Raw genomic sequence first — 15172 nt, forward strand, 5'->3', positions numbered from 1 at the left:
CCACTTCCCGCCCAGCTCCCTGCGTGCCCTGGGAAGGCAGTGCAGCAGGACCCAAGGCCTCAGCACCCTGTACCTGATGCAGACCCGGCTCCCTGACCCTCAGGCTGACCCCCAGGCTAACCCAGCAGACCCCGTACTGACCCTCAGGCTGACCCAGTGGACCCCGCGCTGACCCAGCAGACCCCACGCTGACCCTCAGGCTGACCCCGTGCTGACCCAGCTGACCCCTCAGGCCCCGCGGCCTCGAGCTGTCCGGCACGAGCACGTGCCCACGGGGCGATCGCAGCGCACGCGCACTGTCGCCGGCCGGCTACGTGACGCGCTGCCTGACGGCCATGGCGGCGGGGAGGGGCGGGGAGGCGCGAACGCGGCGGGAGGTCCGTGCCCGGTACGGGGGCCCGCGCGCCCAGGAGCGGGCACCCCGCCCGTGCCCGGCCACCGCCGCCCGCCCGTCCGCCCCGGGCGGTGTCACCTTGGCCGCCCGGTGCTGAGCAGCAGCCCCGCGGGAAGAGGCCGGCGTGCGCTCCGGGGCGGGCCCGCCTCCCTCATTGGCCGAGAGCGGGCCGCGCGGGGCGGGGCCTGGGCGCTCTGCGCGCTCCTACTGGCCCAGCGTGCGGCTCGGCCCGTCTGGGCGCTCTCATTGGCTGGACGCCGTAGGGGGCGGGCCCGCCGGGCGAGCACCACAAAGGGCTCGGTGTCCTGTCGGGCGGCCGCAGGCGCACCCCGAGGGCCAGTCCTGCTCGCAGCTCGGCCCGAGGTCCGGTCCCGCGTCCGGGCGCTCCCCTCGCCCAAGGCCCGGCCCTGTCACGCCCGCTCCAGATGAAGTGCGAGCACTGCACGCGCAAGGTGGGCGGCAGGCCCCGGGGTGGCGTCCCTCCCGGCTGTCCCCCGGACCCTGAGGGGAGTGGAGGGCGCGAACCCCCGACTGTGAGGGGGGAGAAGGGAGGACTCGAACCCCTGACCCTGACGGGAGTGGAGGGCTCGAACCCCTGACCCTGAGGAATGAGCGGAGCGCAGGGCTGGGCTGCGGGGTGCGGGAATGATGGCTCTTTGCTCTTGGCCATTCCTAGGAATGTAGCAAAAAGTCTAAAACGGAAGACCCGGAGAATGTGAGCGCGGCAAGCCCGGGCCCCGCGCGGCCGGCGGGGGAGGTGAGTGGGGGAGCCCGAGGCCTGCCAGCTGCCCTGCGCCATGCCGGGCGGGTGTCACCTTGGGCCGCCCAGCGCCCTGTGCGGGCGAGATAGCGGGGCAGGGACACGGGTGGGGCCGGGTGACAGGTGCACGGCCAGGCACGGGGCAGGGCTCCGAGTGAGGTGTGGATGGCCCACGCGGGGAGGGTGGACAGGTGTGCGGTGCCCGGGTGGTCGGGGCTCAGAGTGGGGTGTGGATAACCCACGCGGGGAGGGTGGGCAGGTGTGTGGCTGGAAGCAGCTGCCCCTTGCCCAGGCTGGTTGCAGTGGGAGGCTGGGAAGACCCGTTGGGCAAGGGGAACGCTTCCGGCGCGTTTTGGGGCTGGAAACATGTTGTAAAGCTGGGGGCAGAGCTGGCTGGGGTGGAGGTCACAGGTGGACGGGCAGAGGCTCCTGAGAAACGTGGGAGGCCTGCAGGGGTGCTCAGCCCCAGCAGACCCGGGCTGAGGGCCTGTGGGGTGCAGCTCCCGTCCGGGGTGGCTCTGGAGGGACAGGGCACCCACCCTGGCTCCTGCCCAGTTTCCCAGAGAGCACCACTGTCGGTCACGGAGCCTTAGGCCTTGACTCCCGTGAGCTGCAAGTTCACCCACAGCCAACCCCAAGTGTGTTCCCAGGAGGGATGCGCTGGGAAGCCCTACAAGGTGGCCAGTGGTGTGTGTGGCAGGTGCCAGGCTCCCAGGCAAGGGCCTCTTGGAGCGAGGCTTCCCGGAGGACGAGGACATGCTGTGACAGGGACAGGATGTCCCAGGGCCAGGTGGACCTCCCGGCAGAGCAGAGTGGGGGCTGCTTTACGATGGGCGACGTCTCCCGAAGAGCAGCCCGGCAGGGGGCCAGGACTGTGGGCCTCCCCAGGACCGTGGGGCTGCTGGCTGCCCTGGGGTGTGCAGACCTGGAGGAGTGGTGCGAGACCCGGCGGCGGGCCGGGGCAGGCGGCAGGTGCAGCCCCAGTGCTGTGTGTGGCAGCCGTGCACTGGAGCCCTCTGCCTAGTGGAGCAGGCGCTGCTCCCCTCTGGCCCCACCGTGGTCGTGGGGGCACCAGCTTGTGCAGCTGCCCTCCCCGAAGGAGCCAGGATAACACCTCACTGTTCTTTGCAGAAGGGAGAATTCCACAGACTGGCTGACGCCAAGATTTTCTTGAGTGACTGCCTGGCATGCGACAGCTGTGTGACTGCGGAGGAGGGGGTCCAGCTCTCCCAGCAGAACGCCGCAGACTTCCTGCGGGTGGTGAACCTGAACAAGGTATGGTGTCTGGGCATGTAAGGCAAGGAGGTTGCTGCACGGGCCTCCCTGTGTCCCTCCGTCCCCAGTCACACTCCTGCCTGGCTCCCGGGCAGTGGCGGTGGTGACCAGCACATGCAGCGTGCTCCTGTGGCCTGGGCGGAACCTCTGCCAGGGAAGTCAGGTGTCTAACCCCAAGCACCCGTCCTGGATGCCTGGGATGCCCTTGGGATGGCCCTGGAGCAGGCGAGGCAGAGGGTGTGGTCTTTAAAGGGATCTGTTAATTTACTTGAAGGGCAGAGGTAGAATAGAGACCGAGTTCTTCCATCCACTGGCTCCCTGGCAGGAACCGGGAGCTGTCCATCTGAGGGGCCTGCGTTTCGGGCAGTGCTACGATGCCGGCCTGTGAAATGTGTGTCCACCGTGTCCTCTGATGGACACGCACGCTGCTGTTACTTTCAAAAACATTTTACAGATTCATTTTTCTCTTTTAAAGGAAGAGTTAGAGAGATGGATCTTCCGTTTACTAATAGCCGCATTAGCCAGGGCCAGGCCAGTCCAAAGCCAGGAGCCAGAAATTCTGTCCAGGTCTCCCCTGTAGGTGGTCGGAGCCCCAGGACTTAGACCGTCATCTGTGTCCCAGGTGCTCTGCTGTGGTGCCCGTGTCCGTCGTAGTGGCCTAAGCCACACAGCTGCAAGGCTGCCCCGTGTGTCATACTGTGAACCAAGGGCCGCCCCGTGTGTCATACATGTGAACCAAGGGCTGCCCCGTGTGTCATACATGTGAACTAAGGGTCACCCCGTGTGTCATACATGTGAACTAAGGGCCGCCCCGTGTGTCATACTGTGAACTAAGGGCTGCCCCGTGTGCCATACTGTGAACCAAGGGCTGCCCTGTGTGTCATACATGTGAACCAAGGGCTGCCCCGTGTGTCAAACATGTGAAGTAAGGCTGACTGTGTGTCACACGTATGAGCCGTGACGTTTCTTCCCCTCTTCCTCGTGCTTGCTGGTGTTTGTCCTTTCGCTCTCTGTGTGGGATAGGGAGTCTGGGTGCTGAGCCTGGGTGAGCCTGGGTGCTGTGCCTGGGTGAGCCTGGGTGCTGAGCCTGAGTGGGCCTGCATACTGAGCCTAGGTGAACCTGCGTGGGCCTGGGTGCTGAGCCTGGGTGAGCCTGGGTACTGTGTCTGGGTGGGCCTGGGTGCTGTGCCTGGGTGAGCCTGGGTGCTGAGCCTAGGTGAATCTGGGTGCTATGCCTGGCTGGGCCTGGGTACTGTGCCTGGTTGGGCCTGGGTGGGCCTGGCTGGGCCTGGATGGGCCTGGATGAGCCTGGGTGCTGGGTCTGGGTGAGCCTGGATGCTGAGCCTAGGTGAACCTGGGTGCTGTGCCTGGGTAGGCCTTGATACTGTGCCTGACTGGGCCTGGGTGCTGGGCCTGGCTGGGCCTGGGTGCTGTGCCTGGCTGGGCCTGGGCGGGCCTGGGTGCTGGGTGAGCCGCCCACAGTGACAGCAGTGTGTCTCTCCTAGAAGTGTGACGTGTCGAAGCATAAGGTGCTGGCGGTGTCCGTGTGCCCTCAGTCTTTGCCTTTCTTTGCTGCCAAGTTCAACCTCAGTGTACAGGACGCATCCAGAAGGCTCTGCGGCTTCCTCAAAAGTCTCGGTGCGTGAACCTCTTGATCTCTGTGGATCGCCAACTTGAGCTTCTAGTCCCTGACGTTCAGGTCTCAGGGCAGGAGCCTTGGGAAGCTTGCAGAGTCTCAGGGGACAGAAAGGTCCTTCCTACAGGCCGTGGAGCTCTCCTGGGCTCAGTGCGGGTGGTGTCGCCAGCTCTGCTGCAGGCACACAGGTGCTCGCTGGCACAGGGGCTGGCCCCTGGGACGCCTCGGGCAGCTCCCTGCAGGCCACCAGGGCAGGGCAGAGGAGCAGGGCACTCCCAGGGCAGCCTCGTGTTGCCGCCAGCAGCCGCCCTCAGACGCAGGCGTCTGGCTTCTGGAGAGGAAGCAGGCTGAAGGCTGACCCTGAGAGAGCAGGGAGCTGCTGGCACGCATTAGGCCTGGCTCTGAGTCCTGCTTCTCCCCTTGGGAGCCAGTGGTCTGCAGCTCCGCCTTGGGGCTGCGCTGCTCGGCACGAACTCGTCCGTCGCTCAGTCATGCTGGCCTGGTGGTTAAGGTGCCTATTGGCACAGCTGGTGCAGTCCTGGCTGTGGCAGCTGGCTCCAGCTTCCGGTCAGTGGGTCCCTGGGAGGCAGGGCAACTGTGGGGGAGCTGGGCTGACCCCCGGCTGCTGCTCCCGAGGTGAGGGAGCTGGGCCGACCCCGGCTGCTGCCCCGGATGGCCTGCTCCAGGCGATGGGAGAGTTGGCTGTCAGAACCATCATACAGCTCTCTGAGTGTCTGTTAAACGGAGCAAGTGTGGCAGCCTGGAGCCAGGGACCAGGGTGGCTGGAGGCTGTAGTGTCGCCCCAGTCTGCTGTGGACCGTGACGTCTGCTTTGTGTACCTGTGGGTTCAACTCCGCAGACCGGAGCTCTCCAGCTGTTCCTGTGGCGTGGTGTCATGTCTCGAGCCCCAGGGCCGGTTCTGAGTGTGCGAGGCTAGCTTCGTGAGCGATGCGCAGGTGCCAGGCTGTTCACGCAGGCCACGGAAGCATGTGGAGGTATTAGCGTCCTGGAACTAGGCCCCCTGGGCGCCAGGAATAGCAATGTGTATTCCCAAGGCATGTTTGTGGTGCGACTGACTGTTTAAAGATTTGCAACAGCTATGGATTTTAAGGGTATTTGCTTAATTCATTATACTTACTGAACGGACATTATTTCATTTCAGGTTTATTTGCCAATATTAAGAAGATTACATTTGGGGGCTGGTGCTGTGGCATAGTGGGTTAGGCTGCTGCGTGCAGTGCCGGTGTCCTCTCTAGGACACCCAGCTGGGTGAGCCTGGGTGCTGTGCCTGGGTTCCCACCCAGCTCCCTGCTAACATGTCTGGGGAGGCAGCAGAGCCTGCACCCACGTGGCAGGTGGTGTTCTTGGCTCCTGGCGCTGGCTTGGCCGAGCATTAGTTATTTCAGGGGTTTGTGGGAGATCCTCTTGTGAGGGAGAGACGGGGTGGGAGGCAAGGAGAGAGGTGTCACTTTCCCCCTCTCCACTCTGTCCCTTGGTCTGCCTTTCGAATAGATGGAAGTCATTAAACTTTTTATTATTATTATTGAAGCCATGGTAAAGGGGCTGCCCAGCTGTCTGCTGCGCTCAACACGTCAACGCCGCCAGGACCCCACGTTGCATTTCCCTGCTGCGGTGCCTTACGGAAGCCCTTGCAGCAGGCTGCTCTCATCTCTGCTCCTTTCAAAGAAAAATGAGAAAATATTAATTTGGTACAAAATTGTTGATACTAAACATTCCATGAACTTTTTTGAAGACCCCTTATAATCATGGGCTTAAAATATTTTGCACCAGAATAAAGTTAACTTTTAATTCCAGTTTCCATTATTTTTGAACCCTCAGTAGTATAGAGTTGTCTAGTTGATTGGTTGGTCTTGTTTGTTTGTTTTTTTAATTTATCGACACAATTATAGAGATAATGAGAGAGACAAAGAGGAGCGCTTGTCTGCTAGTTCACCCCCAGATGGCCGATGGCCGGGCCAGGCCGGGAGCATCTTCCAGGTCTCCCACAGGGTGGCCAGCCCCGACACGTGGACGGTCCCCCTCTGCTTCCCAGTGCGCTGGCATGCGTGTGGGAAGCAGTTCATCGTGCCACAACACCAGCTCCAAGGAGCGTCGCTCTCCTGGTGAGTTCACGGCCATCACCGGGCTCAGCCGAAGCCAGGAGTTAGGGTCTTCCTTGTGGGCGCAGGCCCAGGCGCTGGCGCTGTCCCCAGCTGCTGTCCCCAGCACATTGGCAAGGACCTGAACCAGAAATGGAGCAGCTGAAATTGGAACTGGCGCTCTTGTGGGATGTCTGCATTGCAGATGGCAGCCTAACCCACTGCACCACGGTGACTGTCTCTTAGCTTCTAGAGGAGGGACGGTACTGGGCACGGGGCCGCTGGGCAAGCCTGTCTCCCCTGCAGGGGTGAGGAGGGAAGGTACCAGGCACGGGGCCACTGAGCGAGCCTGCCTTCCCTGCAGGGGTGCACTACGTGTTCGACACGGCCATAGCTGCGGACTTGAGCATCCTGGAGAGCCAGAAGGAGTTTGTGCGTCGGTACCAGCAGCACAGCCAGGACGGATGTGCCCTGCCCATGCTGACCTCTGCCTGTCCCGGTGAGCGCCTGCTGCGTGTCGGTGGGGCGAGGGGGGTGTGGGTGACCCAGCTGCCTTGGCCCGAGCTCAGCCTGCCTCTGTAACGGCTCTGAGTGAACAGTCACTTTCTTAAGGAAAGCCCACCTTCTCTTGAAAGCATGATATATCTCAGCTAAGTGCTGGGACGCTTCAACCAGACCGCAGTGTGATGCGTGGGACAGGTGTTGGCCCAGTGCTCCTCCCTCTGTGTGTCGCAGTGCTCCTCCATCTGTGTGTCGCCTCGGGCCCAGGGGGCGGCCAGGGTCCTGTGCCCCTGGGGGGCTCCCAGCCCACACCCCCAGCATTCTTCAGTTTGTCCTATTATAGGAGACGTTCCGTTTTTCCACCCTGGCAAGATGGCAAGTTGAGAGTAGGAGAGCATTAGCAGAGGCACGTGAGGGAAGCAGGGACGGCCGCCTGGCTTAGGCCAGTAGTAAGCTACAGAAGTTCTGGGATTTTGAAATTTTCCCGCATTATTTATGTTAGCACTTGTCATCATTCCGTCGTGGAGGCAGGGTTCAGGATCAGCATGTGGATGCCAGCTGCTGAGCACCCATCCAGAGAAAATGGTTCAAGGAGCTGGCTTATCTGCTAACAGCCCTGGCCTGGTATTAGTGCTCGAGGAGGGGGGAACCGGGGCAGGAGAGGGTGCCACCTCCATGGCTGCCCACGCTCTGCTGGCAGGTGGGGGGGGGGCTGTGGCAGAAGAGGGTGCCACCTCCATGGCTGCCCGCGCTCTGCTGGCAGGTGGGGGGGACCGTGGCAGGAGAGGGTGCCACCTCCATGGCTGCCCGCGCTCTGCTGGCAGGTGGGGCTCCCAGGGTTGTAGTTTGCTGCTATGCATGTCCTGCAGCTGTGAGGCTGGCCTGCTGCCTGCTGGCCTCATCTACCCACTGCAGGTGCCCCTTGCCCTGCCACTGTGCTCAAGGCCCACAGAGCTGTTGTCCCGGTGCACCACAGCGATTGGCCGGTGTGCCCCAGGTGTGCCCTGGTGTGCCCCAGGAAACGGGATGAGGTCGTCCCAGTGCACTGCAGCGAGTGGCTGGTGTGCCTTGCTGTGCCCCAGTGTGCCCAGGTATGCCCCGGTGTGCCCCAGGAAGCAGGATGAGGGTTAGCGGGAGGCATAAGGACCCAGCTCAGACGCTGTGTTTTAAGGCATGTTTTATTTTCAAAAGGAGTAACTGTGCCTGTGGCCAGGGCTCTGGAATGACGGAATTGGGATGAGGGCCCATTGCTGTGGCCAGAGGAATCGATTCTTCCATCTAAGAGGCCTGACTCCCTGTATTCCCTAGGAGACCTTGCCTGCTGGGAGTAGCAGGGAGGGGTGCTAGTCCCCGAGCCTCTGCAGTGGCCCGAGAGCCAGGATGCTCTTGAGTGCATAAGTGTGTGTGTGAGTGTCAGCAGGCTTTGTCAGAACTGCCTCCTTTCCTCCACACCCCACTGACCGCAGCAGAGGAGGTGAGAGCCATGGCAGCAGTGATGGCCAGTGAGGGAGCCGTGGGAGACACAGGGAGTGACAAGGAAGGAGCCCGTGGGAGACATGCAGGCGTCAGGTGGCCACAGCCGGGCCCAGTGTCAGGAAGGTGTGGGAAGCTCCGTGAGGCAGCACTGTGGGTAAAGCTGCTGCCTGGAATGCCGGCACCCCATGTGGGCTCTGCTTCTGATGCGACTCCCTGCTCAGGTGCAAGGGAAGGGTGGAGGGGATGGCTCCTGCCAGCTCTGTCCCTTGTGGCCATCTGGGGAGTGAACCAGCAGAAGGGAAATTGCTCTCTCTGTCTCACTCTCTGTAACTCCGTCTTTCAAATAAATAACTGAAGAAAATTTCATGAGAAAATGGAATTAAAAGATAAACTTTTCCAAAACAAATTGAGGGCCCAGCATGATAGCTTAGTGGTTAAAGTCCTTGCCTTGCATGCGCCGGGATCCCATTTGGGCACTGGTTCTAATCCCGGCGGCCCAGCTTCCCATCCAGCTCCCTGCCCGTGGCCTGGGAAAGCAGTCGAGGACGGCCCAAAGCATTGGGACCCTGCACCCGCATGGGAGACCTGGAGGAAGCTCCTGGCTCCTGGCCTTGGATTGGCACAGTTCCAGCCATTGTGGCCACTTGGGGAGTGAATCATCGGATGGGAGGTCTTCTCTGTCTCCTCCTTTCTGTATATACGCCTTTCCCATAAAAGTAAAATAAATCTTAAGAAAAAACAAACAGAGACTTGGGTAATTTGTGCATAATGTGCGTCTTCGGGAAGTTGCGAAGGCCCCGTGTGCCTGTGAGTCAGTGGCTGCAGGCTGTGGCGCTGGGCGCAGGCTCCTTTCTCTTTACCCTTCCCTTTTTTATTTTCCTTGTATTGGAAAGTCAGATTTATGGAGAGGAGGAGACAGGAAGATCTTCCATCCACTGATTCACTCCCCAAGTGGCCACAACAGCCGGAGCTGAGCTGATCTGAAGCCAGGAGCCAGGAGCCTCCTCCAGGACTCCCATGAGGGTGCAGGGTCCCAAAGCTTTGCCTCCTCCAGGACTCCCATGAGGGTGCAGGGTCCCAAAGCTTTGGGCCGTCCTCGACTGCTTTCCCAGGCCACGAGCAGGGAGCTGGATGGGAAGTGGAGCCATCAGGATTAGAACCGGCATCCATATGGGATCCCAGCGGATGCAAGGGGAGGCTTTAGCCAGTAGGCCATCTTGCTGGGCGCTCTCTCTGCCCTCTGTGGGGGCTGTGGCCCCGTGCCTTCTGTCCATTAAGTCCTCGGGGGGCCTGACAGGACCTCTCACCCAACCCCTGCCTGGCTCGTGAAGGAGACAATGCGGCGGACCCTGAGTGGACCTAAGCCTCCAGGTGCTAGCTGCCCTGTGGTCACAGGAGGGGCCAGGGCAGCGGGGAGCCCAGCTTCCGGTGTGCTCACCCTTGCCCGGGGCCTCCTCTCTCCAGGCTGGGTCCGGTACGCCGAGCGGGTGCTGGGCCACCCTGTCACACCCCACCTCTGCACTGCCAAGTCTCCCCAGCAGGTCATGGGTTCCCTGGTGAAGGACTACTTTGCCAGACAGAAGGTAAGGCCTGCAGGGCTGTGCAGGTGGCCCGGGAGAGGGTGGGGGAGGCCTCTCCAGGGTTATGCCCTGGCCTTCTAGAACATGGGTCTCATGTGACTCCTCAGCTGCTTCCCTGAGGCTCTGCACTCCGTGCGAGGGGACCAGGCCCATCGGGTCCAAGTGCCCCGCCTCAGCCCTCCTTGGCCCTTGCCAACTCCGGGGCTGCCTGCAGTGCCCACGCACGGCCCCTGTGCCTCCTGGGACAGCCCCGTCAGGCAGCCTGAGGCCGCCTCGTGTGCCTGGTCCCTTCAGCGGAAGGGCCGCTCCCTTGGTGCCAACTTGTCGGGCCTGTGCGCTCTGCTATCAGTGTCGGGGAGGTTTTAGCTGTCTGGAGTCTCTCGGACCTGCTAGCCTGCAGCCCTGCCCTCCTGCCGGTTCTGGTGAGGGACAGCTGGGCCTCAGAAACCCGGCCTGCGAGAGTGGCCACCAGGTGGGCTGCCAGCAGGCAAGGGGCCTTCCCACAGAGGATCTGCTGGCACCTGGCTTTGCTGCCAGTTCTGGCTCCACCGTTGGCCCACAGTCCATGTGGCAAGGCCCCAGGACAGAGATGGCCAAACCGCCTGGTAAGCGAGGGGCACACTGGGTGGCAGGCTCGGACAGCCCAGCTCTCCTGCTCGCTGCAGCCAGCTGCCCAGGCTGCTGGGCCTGTGGGTTCCTTGAATCCAGCTCCACTGGGGCAGACTTTGAGCGCCTCCTCTGGAGGGAAGCCAGGGCAGAGCCAGGGTGGACACTTGCCCTGGACACAGTGTTTCTCCCTTGCCCCTAGAACCTGTCTCCAGAGAAGATTTTCCACGTCATTGTGGCCCCCTGCTATGACAAGAAGCTGGAAGCGCTGCAAGAAGTTCCTCCTGCCGCCACGCCTGGTTGCCGCGGTGTGGACTGTGTGTTAACGTCAGGTGAGGAACGTGGGGCCAGGCAGTGCTGGTTCTCATCGCCCCTGGGGTCCCGTCGCCTGAAGCTGGGGGGCAGGGTTACATTAGGCCCCACTTCCAGTCAGCCTGCTCCCCTAGGTGGGGCAGCTCACGAGGTCCACGGCGTGGGGTCCTTACAGATGACAAGTGCACCCGGCACAGCCTGCGAGCCTGGACACTGCTGTGTGACATGGCTGAGCCCTGCATCCTGCTGGCACCGGGGCTCGGCAGAGCATAGGAGCCCGTTTAGAAGATGCCAGGGCCAGCCTACGGAGACTTCCGCTGGTTAACATCTGGCAGCTCCGCTGTAGTCTGAAAACAGGCCCTGCAGTACTTGGACTTGAAGGAGGCTGGAGAGAAGCCTGGAGGGCAGGGGCCTTTCATGAAGCTCAGGTCCCAGAATCTGACAGGGGGACCCTGTCAACAAGGTCTACGGGCCACAGAACAGGAGGAATGGGAAGAGGGCTTGGGGTCTAGCCGGGCAGCTAAGGACGCCCAGTCAGCGAGCGTTGTCATCCCCTGGCCGATCCCCAAGTGACTGCGACAGCTGGGCCTGGCCTAGGCCACAACCAGGTGGAACCACAAGAACTCCAACTGCTTGTCCTGCCGTGGGCAGCAAGAGCCTGAGCACTCGGGCCGTCTTCCACTGCCTCCCCTGGCACATCAGCGTGGAGTTAGGTCTAAGATGGGGTACCCAGGAACAAATGGGCACCACAGGGTGAGATGCTGGCTTTGCACGTGGTGGCTTAATGAGCTGTGCCACACTTGTGTTTTTTAAAGATTTATTTTTATTTTGGGGCTCAGTGCTATGGCTCACTGGCTTAATCCTCACCTTGCATGCACCAGGACCCCGTATGGGCACTGGTTCATGTCCCGGCTGCTCCACTTCCCATCCAGCTCCCTGCTGGTGGCCTAGGAAAACAGCAAAGGATGGCCAAGTCCTCGGGACCCTGCACCTGCATGGGAGACTGTCCCACAGCAATGGACTTGGTGCACAGAGCCAATAATAACATGCGTGGACTCTGATGGTGGCATCAGACTTTATACACTGAGGGTCCTATGGGATACGGGTGGAGGTATTGAGCTGATCAACAAACCATCAACTGTTTCCATACTTTCGTTTGGAACTCTTGTTTATTCCACCAAGTGTCCTCATACACATGCTGTCCAGTCAGGTATACTAAAGGCATCCATTCCGTTGTTCTCATGCAAAATTATCCAATCAACTGGAATCCTGTGCTCGCTGACCTTCCAGGGTCATAATGTCCTTCTGCAGGAGACCCGGAAGGCGCTCCTGGCTCCTGGCTTCAGATTGGCGCAGCTCTGGCCGTTGTGGCCACGTGGGGAGTGAACCAGCCAGTGGAAGAACTTTTTCTCCTTTTCTCTGTAAATCTGCTCTTTCTGATTAAACACACACACACACACACTACGCTGGCCCCAGGGCACTTTTTCTGCCAGCATTTTTCTGTCTATCCCCTGGCTGGAATCCCAGCTCCTCTTGCAGTCCAGTGTGGATGGCTCAAGCACGTGGGAGACCCCGAGGGATTTCTGGGGTCCTGTTGGACCTGGCCTAGCCCCAGCTGTTGGGGCATTTGGGGAGTGAACCCAAGGACTGAAGTTTCTCTTGCTCTCTCTCGCACTGCACTTCTCAGCCTCGGCTGGCTGGCTGCAGCGCTGTCCTCAGCCAGTGTGCACCTGCTCACCCGCCCACGAGAGCTGACGCACAGGAGTTCTTCCGGCAGCAGACACGTTGCTGGAGAGACCCTTTGCGTATCCCAGCTCAGGGCATAAAGAAGCACCCCCCGTTGTGCTCTGTCTCGCCCAACCCTTGCTTTGCCCAGCGGGCCCTGCTGTCCAGGCTTTGTAGCCACACGTTCCTTGCAGTGTCTCACACGTGTTTGTCTACAGGCGAGATTGCGCAGATAATGGAGCAAAGTGACCTCTCCGTGACGGATGCCGCAGTGGACACTCTGTAAGTGGCCTCTGGGCAGGGTCGGGGCACCTGCACCCGAGCCACCACTGTGACATGGCCATAGCACAGCTCCAGCTGGACACTGGGTGGGGAGGACAAGGTGCCCTGCAGAGGCCACCGGTGCGGGTCCCCTGGTGGCCATGAGCCCCAGGGACACATGTACCTCGGTGGCAGAAGAGAGCGGGGGTCTCAACAGGCCCTGTGCTGGGGAGCTGGGTTCCCTCCAGCACTCTGAAGGAGTTGTCTTTTTTCTGCTTGTGAGGTTTGGGCACTGTGAGGCGGAGGCCGTGAGGTGCCATGACGGAGCCGGCTCCGACGGGTACCTGGCACATGTCTTCAGACATGCAGCCAAGGAGCTGTTCGGTGAACACGTGGAGGAGGTCACCTACCGCGCCCTCAGGTGTGAGCACTGGGGGCAGGGCACCCAGGGAAGCCCCCGTTGGGTGGTCGGAGGGCTGGTGGCCCAGGTCCACTTTGTTCGTCTCCCAGAAACCGAGACTTCCGAGAGGTCACACTGGAGAGGAACGGGGAGGTGCTGCTGCGCTTCGCGGCCGCCTACGGCTTCAGAAACATCCAGAACATGGTCCTGAAGCTCCGGAAGGGCCGGTTCCCCTACCACTTTGTGGAGGTGCTGGCGTGTCCCCGAGGTGAGTGGGCACGGGCCTGCTGTGACACTGCCCTGGACGCGATGCCCCTGGCTCCACCAGTTCTCTCTGGCCCATCACACCTCTGTCACGTGAGGAGCAGTTGATGGCCCACTCCTGTGCTGCTGATGCAAGGACACCATCCACCTGCGAGCTGAGACGATGGGGTGGGACCAAGGCTGGAGTCCCCTATGGCGTGGGTGCCCGTCGTAGGCTGAGGTTGGGACAGGGCTTGCCGGTGAGCAGATGTGGGTGGTCAGAAAGGGGGAGCCCTGACCCACGGGGTCCTGGTCTGTGCCTGGGTGGTGATGGAGCTGGCTCGGTTGGGGGGCAGCTGGGGTCTTTGCTGCTCCAAGTGAGGGTGAAATGAGCAGCCCAGTGAGCGTGTCTGGTGTGTCGGGCCCCCAGCATCAGGTGGAGAGGAAGGGGACGAGGTCCCACCTTATCACCTGGTCCTGTGAGCTGAAGGGTCTTCCTGAGGAGGGGTGGCACCCAGGAGTGCAGGAAGCTAAGGCAGGGATACTTTGTGGGGCCGAGGAAGCCCCCACAGGGTGTGCCAGGGGTGTTGAGGGCAGGTCCCACATCGTCCTAATTCTTTAAGAAAACAAACAAGTTTGATTTACTTATATCAAGAGCAGAATACACAGAGGGGGCTTTAACATCCTCTGGTTCACTCCGCAAGTGGCTGCTACAGCTGGAGCTGAGCTGATCCGAAGCCAGGAGCCTGGAGCTTCTTCTGGGTATCTCTCGCGGGTGCAGGGTCCCAAGGCTTTGGGCCGTCCTCGACTGCTTTCCCAGGCCACCAGCAGAGAGCTGGATGGGAAGTGGAGCAGCCAGGATTCAGACAACTGCCCACAGGGGGTGCCAGCACTATAGGTGCTGGTATGACCCCAGTCCCTGCTTCTGAGCGAGTGCTCAGATGGCACCCACTGGCTCACACATGGCCAGCAGGGCCGGCTCCTTGCCGCAGCTGACAGGAGGAACTGGAAATGCTGTGTACGGGCCGCCAGAGGTCGGGTGGCTCGGGCCCCACCTGACGTGCTTCCTTCTGCAGCGGGGCTCCTGTGTGTCTTTCAGGGTGCTTGAACGGCCGAGGCCAAGCCTACAGCGAGGATGGCCAGGCGGACAAGGCCCTGCTGCGGCAGATGGAAGGCATGTCCCCGGGCCTCCCCGTGCGCCCCACAGAAGCCAGCAGGCCTATGCAGGCACTGTACCAGGAGTGGCTGGATGGGAGCGACTCCCCAAAGGCGCAGCAGACACTGCACACCTCCTTCCTGAGCCCCAGTGGCCACACGGATGGCCTGGACATCAAGTGGTGAAGAGGCCGCAGTACGGGGTGCTTGGACCACCCACAGAGCCCTGGTTCCAAGTCCTGCTACTGCTGCGTGTGGGCGTGCCCCGAGGCACACGGTGCTATCTGCAGAAATGCGTGGAGAGAAGGACTTCCCCAGTCCGGCTCCCTCGGATTCTACTCCGTGGCAGAGACCAAGAGCACGCTGGAGAGCCAGCCCCGGATCGGCCTGGGGCTGAGCAGGAAGGCAGGGCTGACATCTGCTGGCTGTGGACAGGGCAAGAGCAGACCCTGGCCCTACTCCTTGCCTGGTTTGGCACTTGGTCTTTCCCGCTTGCAGTTTGGGGGACAAAATCCTTAATTCTGGCAACTGTGCTCATGCTCCTCATGCTCACAGTCTCCGCCCCACTCCCTGGAGGCCTGCCAGGGTCACTCCATCACCCTGGAGGGGCATGTGGGAGGGGGCCTGGCACTGCCCTCGGCTGTGTGGCACAACTGCAGCCTGCAGTGCCATGCTGCAAGCTCCTGTGCAAGGAGCCAGTGCCCGCATGGCTGCAGAGCCGTGGCTGCGGTGACGACCCCGACCCCTGT

General features: G+C 61.5%; 1 protein-coding gene across 3 annotated transcripts; it reads left to right on the forward strand.

Annotated features, from left to right (window-relative positions):
• Positions 1 to 720: 720 nt before the first annotated feature.
• NARF (nuclear prelamin A recognition factor) lies at positions 721 to 14948 on the forward strand. Of its 3 annotated transcripts, none has more exons than XM_040989896.1 (11): positions 721 to 846; positions 1071 to 1151; positions 2286 to 2429; positions 3935 to 4067; positions 6529 to 6663; positions 9606 to 9724; positions 10530 to 10659; positions 12583 to 12646; positions 12909 to 13046; positions 13136 to 13293; positions 14368 to 14948. In XM_040989896.1, exons 1-11 carry the CDS (start codon positions 820 to 822, stop codon positions 14607 to 14609), a joined length of 1371 nt encoding a protein of 456 aa, XP_040845830.1. In that variant the 5' UTR covers positions 721 to 819; the 3' UTR covers positions 14610 to 14948. The 3 variants fall into 3 exon arrangements, with proteins under 3 accessions (XP_040845830.1, XP_040845831.1, XP_040845832.1); XM_040989897.1 differs by having other exon boundaries at positions 3938 to 4067; XM_040989898.1 differs by lacking the exon at positions 2286 to 2429.
• The last annotated feature ends 224 nt before the right edge of the window (positions 14949 to 15172 follow it).

Source organism: Ochotona curzoniae, unplaced genomic scaffold (assembly GCF_017591425.1).
Source record: "Ochotona curzoniae isolate NIBS_2020 unplaced genomic scaffold, NIBS_Ocur_1.0 contig_523, whole genome shotgun sequence".
Classification (NCBI taxonomy): Eukaryota; Metazoa; Chordata; class Mammalia; order Lagomorpha; family Ochotonidae; genus Ochotona; species Ochotona curzoniae.